This window comes from Carassius gibelio, chromosome B3, assembly GCF_023724105.1.
Source record: "Carassius gibelio isolate Cgi1373 ecotype wild population from Czech Republic chromosome B3, carGib1.2-hapl.c, whole genome shotgun sequence".
Lineage (NCBI taxonomy): Eukaryota > Metazoa > Chordata > Actinopteri > Cypriniformes > Cyprinidae > Carassius > Carassius gibelio.
Genome location: NC_068398.1, coordinates 6,986,206 through 6,995,986, shown reverse-complemented (window position 1 = coordinate 6,995,986; position 9,781 = coordinate 6,986,206). Strand labels below are relative to the sequence as shown.

The window sequence follows — 9,781 nt, the reverse complement described above, 5'->3', positions numbered from 1 at the left end:
TAATCATATTTATTTATTTATTTATTTATTTATATATTTTTCATTATATTTTATTATATGATATTGGTTTGAGACTGAGAGTATTTTATTTAGTGCAGAACTTTGCAGCAGTATTTTATTTATTATTATTTATTTTATTTTATATATATTTTATTTAAAAGTACTTTAAAAAAAGTGTAAACAAATTGTTAAAAAAAAGTTTATAGTAATAAACAACCTGCAGTTTAATGTTTGCATTTCATTCCCTCACTGTACCAAAAATGAACCGAACCGTGACTTTAAAACCGAGGTACGTACAGAAACGTGATTTTTGCGTACCGTTACACCTATAGCAATATCACTAACAGAAGTGTATATATGGGGAGTGATACATCTGCTAAATGAATAAATGTAAATGTAATGTAAATATAATGTGATCAAAAAGTTTAAGTTGTTGGGCTAAGATATCTAACCCTTTTATGATTGCAGAAATGTTATTTCAGTACACACATTAATTGTGACCGAACACAAAACACAAATTTTCACACACTGTTCAAAAAAAAAAAAAAAAAATATATATATATATATATATATATATATATATATATATATATATATATATATATATATATATATATATATATATATATATTATTATTATTATATTATTATTATTGTTGTTTATTTCAAAGGGTTAATAATGACACATCATTTTGGATATTTTCGTGTCTGGGATATAATTGGGATTAAACGGGTTAAGAGCCAGAATGGAGATCATAGACTACACGCTATACTGCATAAATATATTAAACATGCGATGTAAGGCCATTTGATTTTGATCGCAGTCCCCCCTGTCAGCAGGCTGCAGCCCTCGTGACGTCACGAGGGCGTTCCCTCCCTGTGCGCCAGGTGCGTCTCACCTGAGCTCGGCAGTTCTTCCTCTAGCGACGGGAGCTGCAGCATCCTCCTCCTCCTCCTGAAGATGCTGGCGCTGAGGTCCATCGGCAGCTGCCTGCCGTTATTCGTCATGGCGATCGTCTTCGACATCCTCGGTGTGATTCTGCTGTTCGTCGGGATTTTCGGTAACGTGCAGATGCACGGCGTGTTTTACGGGGATTTCCTCATCCACACCGGCGCGCTGGTCCTGTTCGCCAGCCTGGCCTTGTGGATCATGTGGTATGTGGGGAACATCAGGGTGAAGGATGAAGGTTTGGCGCGCAGCCCGAGCGCCGCAGACAGCGTCAAAAAACTCGCGAGGAAGCTCACGGAGAGACTTTCCAAAACACACCTGAAGGACAACACCGGTGAGATGCCTTTTATTATTTAACAGATGCTAAAACACCGACTTGAAATCCTAGAATTTAACATATATATATATATATATATATATATATATATATATATATATATATAAATACAAAGATCCATATAGAAAGTCAAAAATCCTGTTAAATCAAACATGTTCTTCAAAATAAAAATAGTCGTCTATTAAACCTAAAGATACAAAGCCACTCTCAAACACATTTTTTTAGTTCTTTCAAGATAATAAGTAAAAAGAAGATTAAATACTGATTAAATAACCATTACCAGTCTGTGTTTATTCTTGTATTTGTGTATATTGATTTAATAATAGAAGCTCATCTGTTATTTTTACACAGGTGAGAGAACAGGAAGCAAAGCTTCCACCCTTCGAAACGTAACTTGGGGGAAATCCACCTTTTTCCCAGGACACAAAGATCCCGAGTCGGATTTGATCAAATGTGATGAACTATCCAAAGAAAAGTCAGACGATGATCAGTTCATGTGCTACCAGAACCAAGGGTACGAGGACGAGGAGTCCTGCAAACCGATTCCAGAGGAGACAGAAGACCAGAGCCGGTCAGAAGACGGTCCTGAAGCAGACGCTGATCAAGCTCAGGAGGAGACGCCAGACGATCAGCCAGAGAGCATTGATGTTCGGCTCTGAGAAGAGGTAACTCTAAACTACCAGCACAATAATGTTCAATTTAACAGAAAAAACTCCCAGTATGTGACTCGATCTTTACAGTTTCATGATATGCACATGACATTTTCATAAATGAACATCCGTGTGTTTTATTTGAACTGGTGTGTATTGTTTACCAAGATAAGCTGCAAATCTAAACCTACAATTTAGATTATTTGCATAAGATCATACTTCTTGTATACATGCAGTATTTCTATGTACAGTCTTGCATGCATTGGTTTTGTAGTATTTATCATTTAAACAACATCATGCCTGACCTTTAATATCCATTTTAGATGTGCAAATGGATTTAAAAATTAAAGCACACTCTCTTATTCATTCGTGAATTCTCATGAAAAATTACGAAGCTTGTTTTCTTTTCTTTTTTCTAGGTCCTAATACAATGACTGAATAGCCAAGAACCTTCAATGGTCTTCAAACTTTTGCCATCATTTAGAGAAACTGCGTGCAATTGAAATGGTACAATATTACTTTAGTAAAACTGCTTAAATGTAGTGAAACACAACCGTCTGTTGTGTTTATATGGGGGTTGAAGTTTCTCAATGGCTTGATATCTATAAAGCAGGGTGGATGATATAACACTGTAATACATTTAATGCACACCAAACTGGTGAAATGAACTCTACTTGCAAAAAAATCATTAGAAGAATTTATAATGCTTCAACATCACCAGCCGAATGTTGATCATCTCAAAATGGCCAAAATACTGTCTGATGTATAGACATTCATTGTGTGTCATTGTGTCCACTTGTGTTTTGTTTTGTTATCATTGATATTCTCTGTTGGTGTAAAGAGCTACCCGGGTACAGCCCTTGTTTTTTTGCACATCCTCATTTGTGAATTCACGCACCACCTCATGCATTGTATGAATGCATTTCCCTTTCAAAGTGAAAGCTGAGAGTTCATGCAAACTCCTCCAGAGTCAAGCCATTTCATTTGTTACACTCAGTGATGTCACCAGCGACCGAACCAGTCCCAAAGCAAACACAGAGGACTGAGAGTTTAAACATGGGACCTGTGGCTTCATCTTGGTACACAAGCGAACATTTAAAAACTTTACATATGTGTATGTATATATATATATTTCAAAATATACAAACAGGGTCAAAATGTTTTCTAAAATGTTTTAAAACTAATGTAAATAACTTTTCTACCAATATATTTTGGCCGTATATATATATATATATATATATATATATATATATATATATATATATATATATATATATATAAATGTATACATGTATAAAAAATGGATGATGTATGTAAATATAAATGTCATCTTGACATGCCAAACAAATCGTGACTAAACACTCCCTCTTTGACTCACTACACTCTAGCTGCTGTTGTTGTGAGCAATGCAATATGAAATGTGTTTAAAGTTAAAGCTGTTTTCAGTTTGTATCAAAGATATACACGATTAAATCACATTTGACCCATATGACTGTACTGTTCTTGGTTCATTAGTGATGTTTGATTAGTCACTTTTGCTTACGGTTAGTGATTTGATCTAATGCCTAACCTCTGAGTGTTAGGGTTAATTTTCAAATTGAATCACAATTCATGTGACTTCCTGAAATGTGCAATGTGTTTTTTTCTGACTCATCTCATACTGGTTGTTTGAGTATTACGTAACTGAGATAACAACTCAGCAAAACTGGTAATGCTTCATCTGCGCCGGTGCTTTGACGAAGCTGTGTTTGACGTCTCTCCGAATCTGTTCTCAAGAGTTTATTTAGTAGATCCACTGTTACGGCGGATATGCGTTAAAGTAAGTCTTGAGATTTTCAGTATGTGTTCGGCTGGCAGTTGAACTTGTTTTGGTGGTTGCATGCCAGCCGTCAAAGAAATGCACCGCGCAAGAATGTGGGAGAGCTGCTTTCTGAAAGTCTTGTGGAGCGAACGTTCCTGTCATTCATTCTTCAGGCTCATCAACCTGCCACACGTCCCTCGGCTCTCCTCACCTGAGCTTCTCCAAGATGGACTGCAAGGAAAGAGTGGGACGCTGCTTCCTCTTTCTCTTCTTGGCCATTCTGTTTGACGTAGCCGGACTAGTTCTCCTCCTCATTGGCATTTTTGCTCCCATCAGTTTTTGGGATTTGTTTGTCCTGTCCGGACCGATCATCATCTTCCTTAGCTTGGTGTTTTGGATCTTTTGGTACCTGGGGAACCTGACGGTGCCATACCGCGAACTCCTGCCCAAGTGAGCATGGACCGGAGGAGGAATATAGACTGGAGACGTCGAATAAATGAACTTCAGGAAAACGAGATGACTCCTGGAATCTCTGAGTGACTGACAGAATGAATGAATGACGTGTCTCTTAAAGTCCTGCTGGAGTCAACCGTTTCATCATCATCGTCTTGGGAAATTCAACTCTAACAGTGATCTCAAGAATGAGAATGAAGATAAATCCTTTCAATGAATTTTTAGTAGCAAAGAACTGGACAGTTTGACATCCAAAAATGCAGCTACTTCAACTACATCTTCCATTTTTTGATCACATCATGAATGTGAGAGACTTCTTTTTTGAGTATCATGTCTAGTTCCTGCCTCTTTTTGGAAGATCCTGTCATGCACTTTATGGAAACTGTTGGAAAACCTCAGGTGAACCTCTCAAGTGCTGAGCTTGACCATAGACACTATGATTATTGCACTCTACTGAAAACGAATGATTGATTTATGATTAATGTCTTGCATTTTCCACAGTCCACAGCCATTATTTACAGGTTTACAAAAACTGTTGTTATTATAACCCGTGTAATCATTAAGAACAGAAAAAATTTTTTAATGTATAATGTTGATGTATAATGTGTTCCTGTAGCTCAATTGGTATCAAACGCAAGGTTGTGGGTTCGATTCCCAGGGAACACATGATAGGTAAAAATGTATAGCCTGAATGCACTGTAAGTCGCTTTGGATAAAAATGCATAAATTTAAATTAAATTATTATTTTTTTATTTATTTAATAGTTTACATTTAATTTATGTATAAAATGATGCTGTGGTTATTGTGAATGTTACACATAAGATTAATTTATAAAATTAAGTTTTTGTTTGGTCAGTGACGACTGGGGTGTTGTCTTCCAAAGTCTTTTGTTTTGGTCAGAGATGTGTTTCTGGAAACCAGATGAACTGGAAACGCCAGGCCAAACATCAGCAGTGAGCGTGAGAGATCCTCCCTGTGAGCATGACGCACAGTGTTTTCTCTTTCTGATTTTGTATCAGGTGCTTCCCTGTCCTGGTGTCCAGCAGGTTGAGATCATGTGACCAGTCCAATACTACACGTATCTCAGTAAACACCCAATAAGTCCTTTTGTGTGCAGTATAAATAGATAATGGTTGACGGTTTCCATAATGCTGCATCCACACCAGCAGGTGTCAGTATGAACTCCGCTGTCACATGATTAAACTTCTTCTAAACAGTTTGACAGGTCTGTTACAGATTATGTAAATCATGGTGATATTAATATTGCATTTCAGTGTTCAGATCTAAAGACATTTCTGTTCGGTACAATGAATACTTGATGTTTTAATGTAAACATTGGATGCTGAAGCAAAACCAGTTGGGATCTACTGACACACTGCATGTTGGTCATGCATTATTTATTTCTAAAGATACACGACAATGTATAAAGGGCTCCATTACCTTCTATGTTACATTATGGCCCCGTATAAACAGTTTTGTAAAAAATAGGCTAACGATTGCGTCATAACCACTCGACTCTCTGTCATATTACCGTACAGACAGGAGGAGAAGCTCACAGGCAATTAACTTAATATGGCGTATACGGGCGTTACATTTTAAAATACTATACAAAATAATTAATCAGAATACTTACTCCTGCTCACTCACGACAAAGAACTCCCCGCTCAAGCTCGCCGTCTCTGCAAGATTAACGATGGCAGTTTGCACAAACAGCTACTAGAAGATTTACATCTGTCAGACAGGTTGCTGACGTCGTCAAGCTTAGTTTGAGTCTGCGCGTCAGAAACGGAAGTGCTAAAAAATGCTAAAAATGGGCTTCACTTGTCTCAATTGAGTTCCAATGGGGTCGCTGTGTCCATTTCTTTTACTGTCTATGATATTTGCTCACTTCTGAAAAATCAATTCGCAAAGGTTAGATGCGTACATATGAACCGGCGGGACATAAGCTAACACACTTGCTGCACGTTGCATAAAACATTAAACAGTGTCAATATGTGTGAGTAAGAGAAGAGCACACTTATGGATAAATCTGACGACGCAAGAGAGAGCTCAATTGGGTCTAAAAACTAAAAACTAAAATGCCTAAAATATGACTAAATGTCATTTTAGTAAAAAGACTATTAAAAAAAGACAGATAAGGATCTGCCCAAGATAGTGAATCCTGGCTTTACTTCTCCTCAATGCCTAGATAACTTGAGATAGCCCATCTAGTTTAGATCTGAGATGTAGTGCTCCCGTGCCACATCTAGTGTTTATAAAGATGTTCATAACAAACGGGTCAAATGGGTGCTCAGGACGTTTCTGGACTGCGACTTTGGCCGTTGGGTTTTTTATGGTTTGTAATTTATCATGCTCCATTTGTTTAAGGAAACACGTGAAGAAAGGCCATCAGCAGATAAACTGACAAACTTACTAGACAGGTATCTGATAATGAAGACAGGTTTGTTATTGAAATATCTGACAATGGAGGGTGGAGGTGTGGCCGAGGTATGTTCACTTGGTCTGGTGAACGCTGCTCTTGTGCAACAGTATAATCTGTAGCTTCGGCTGACTGTTGTACGCACGTTCACGAGAGAGAGGCGTTCCAGCGCGAGACTGACGTAAGCCTAGCACAGGCTTCGGTGAGAAGTGATGAATGTGATAGCACAAAGAAGAGAGCACAACAAAACACCGCTCATAAATTAGAAGTAAAAAACCAGGATTTGTAAAGAAAATGTTGGAAAATTTCAGTATAAGCTAAGAGAGGAGACAGGTTTTCGTTTGCTGTAAACAACTTGATTCTCACAAGACTAGCATATTCTCAACCCATCTTTATGCTCTTACGTCATCCACTGGAACGTCACTCTCTCGTGGACACATATACAACAGATAACTATGGATTATAAAGTTTTAAATATGGATATTAATCCTGCCAAATGCATCAGTTCACTTCAGAATGCCTTTATTAAACCCCAGAGCGGTGTGTAGAACAATTTATGACCGTCATTCATTACCATTATAAATCCTGGAAGAGCCAGGAATAAAACAAATGCTGATTGTATTGGTCTGAAAAAAGAAAGTCATATGCATCTACTCGAGGGTAAGTAAATCATCTGGTATTTTTCATTCATTTTTTTTTTTTTTTGGTGAAAGATCCATTTAATTACTTGGAAAACTTCGGAAGCTAGTTTCCCCCATTCGATTAAAAAATTGAATAAGGTAATAACATATTTTTCATTAATCTAACAGCTTTGACTTTTCTGACATTTTTTATTAATTACGGTCTTGAAATTTACAGTACAGTATATATATTAAATTATGCAAGATATACAGTGAACTCAGAATTGCAAATGTGAGAAAAGGTTTGTGTATCAGAATTGTGAAATACACATTTGCAATTGTAGGAAGAAAAAAAAAGAATATTCTGTAAAACACTGTATACGAGCAGTAAAATCCCATGCTTCTGATTATTCTGATTCATGATGCCCCCGATGTTTATTTACAGTTTAGGGGCTGGGCTACATTTGCTAAATTCTTGTAAAAGCTGCTGAAATCCCATTCTGCATAAGTGGGATGCTTTGGTTAGCCGCGGTCCTCCAGCTGAGTTATTACACTGGTTTCCTAAATGGTTTCTGTAAGAGCTTTCCAATGTAATTGTTGGTTTTCTGGAGTGCTGAATATCGATCGATCCGCTCTTTATTTTAATAACCCATGAGCATGCATCCTGGTGGGCACTGGTAGATACAGAAAATACCACAATGAAGCACAAAAAGCAATTTATGTGTGTGTGAGAAGAAAGAGTGAAGCCATACAGAAGAAGAGAGTTAATGGATGAGGCCAGCCAAACATCATGTTTCATCACATAATAAGGATTGCATTTCGAATGATCCGTATAATTAATGTGGAAACTAATATGTTGGTATAATCCAACAATTCCTCCTTGTCCAATATGTGGATGCACTCGAGGTAAATGCACCAACAATATTAATGACCCATCTTTTTCACAGGGCATATACCATTTTTATTTTTTTTTTGTATCCAATGCTCTCTAGAATGAGCATGTCTCTCATTTCCCACAGTCCATTTTACTGTATTAATCTTTTATATATTTTTGATCGCATGAAGGATACTTCCCCATTTTTACAAAATCTCATATTGAGGAATAGTTCACCCTAAAATGAATACTAGCGGACAATAGTCGAAAAGGCCATCCAAGATGAGTTTGTTTCGTCATCAGAACAGATCTGGAGGAATGTAGCATTATATCAGTTCATCAGTGGATGCTCTGTAGTGAATGGGTGCCGTCAGAATGAGAGTCCAAACATCACAATAATAAACAAGTAATGCACACCACTCCATCAGTTAATGTCTTGAAAAGTGAAAAACTTGATTTGTAAGAAACAAATCCATCATTAAAACATTTCCAACTTCAAACTGTTGCTTCTGGGTAAAATACAAGTCCATAATTCATAATAACGCTTCCTTCTGTGAGGAAGTTGTCTCATCTGAATCAGGAGAGAAGCATTAGTTATGGACTCTTATTTTATTTGTAGGTCCCTTTAGTCTACTGAATGAATTTACATGAGTGTAACATTAGAATATATAAACCATGTGTGCTGTTATTGTTGTTTTCAATGATGTACAACCTGTTTTTATTCGTCATACACCTGCTGTATGCTTTTTTTTTCAATATGAATTGAGGTACAAAAAATATGGCAGTCAAATAACCATTATAAACAATGAACATTAGCTTGAGCAGTGATTTTATTTTATGAGAATGTCACCATACTCTCTCCTCAAGCACATGACGACAGCTTAACGTCTCCCTCTGGTGGCCAGGGGCACAACTTAACACAGAAATCACTTTATTTATTTATTTTTATGTAATATTTCTCACTTTTTAGTTAGGTAATTTGAATATATATAATTATTTTGTTTCACAATTACTTATCAAGATAATTCATGGAAAATTTGCCATGCTAATCTGAAGATTTCAACTGCCAAAATTCCACCTGGTTGAAAAACAAATACTATTAAAATGAATGTCGTGATACCCATTATGACCACTAGAGGATAATTGGCAGCAGAGGATAATTTATTGTCTCATTTACCATTTCCACTTTGTAATATAGTTCTTTTCACAGGTTTTGCTAACGGATTTTAGACATTATCAAATCCCTGCCATAGCATTTTTTTTAAATCTCTTTATTGTCAATGTTCAGCATGGTTTTGTATTGGAGTATGAAGTAGCAAGTGTTTTCAACTCATCAGATCTACCTGAATCACAGATGGCCTATTTTTCTCTCAAATGTAAATCAAACGGCCATTCACAAACGTGTGTGTGTGTGTGTGTGTGTCTGTGTGTGTGTCTGTGTGTGGGCATGTTTTTGTGACATATCAGGACACAACTCTGTATAATGACATGGGTATGACACAGGTATTACAAGGAGAGGGTGACTTATGAGACATAACCCATGTCCCCATTTTTTTAAACGCTTATAAATCATACAGAATGAGTTTTTTTTGAAAAAGTAAATATGCACAAAGTTTCCTGTGAGGGTTAGGGGTAGGGTTGGTGAATGGCGATAGAATATACAGTTTCTACAGTATAA

The 9,781-nt window shown here is 36.7% G+C and overlaps 1 protein-coding gene across 1 annotated transcript; it reads left to right on the top strand.

The window, feature by feature from the left end:
• The first annotated feature begins 904 nt into the window (after window positions 1-904).
• Window positions 905-3,144, top strand: LOC127953711 (uncharacterized). The gene is made up of 3 exons (XM_052552983.1): window positions 905-1,283; window positions 1,638-1,951; window positions 2,356-3,144. The coding sequence occupies exons 1-2, from the start codon at window positions 962-964 to the stop codon at window positions 1,943-1,945; spliced, it is 630 nt and encodes a 209-aa protein (XP_052408943.1). The 5' UTR covers window positions 905-961; the 3' UTR covers window positions 1,946-1,951; window positions 2,356-3,144.
• Window positions 3,145-9,781: the final 6,637 nt, after the last annotated feature.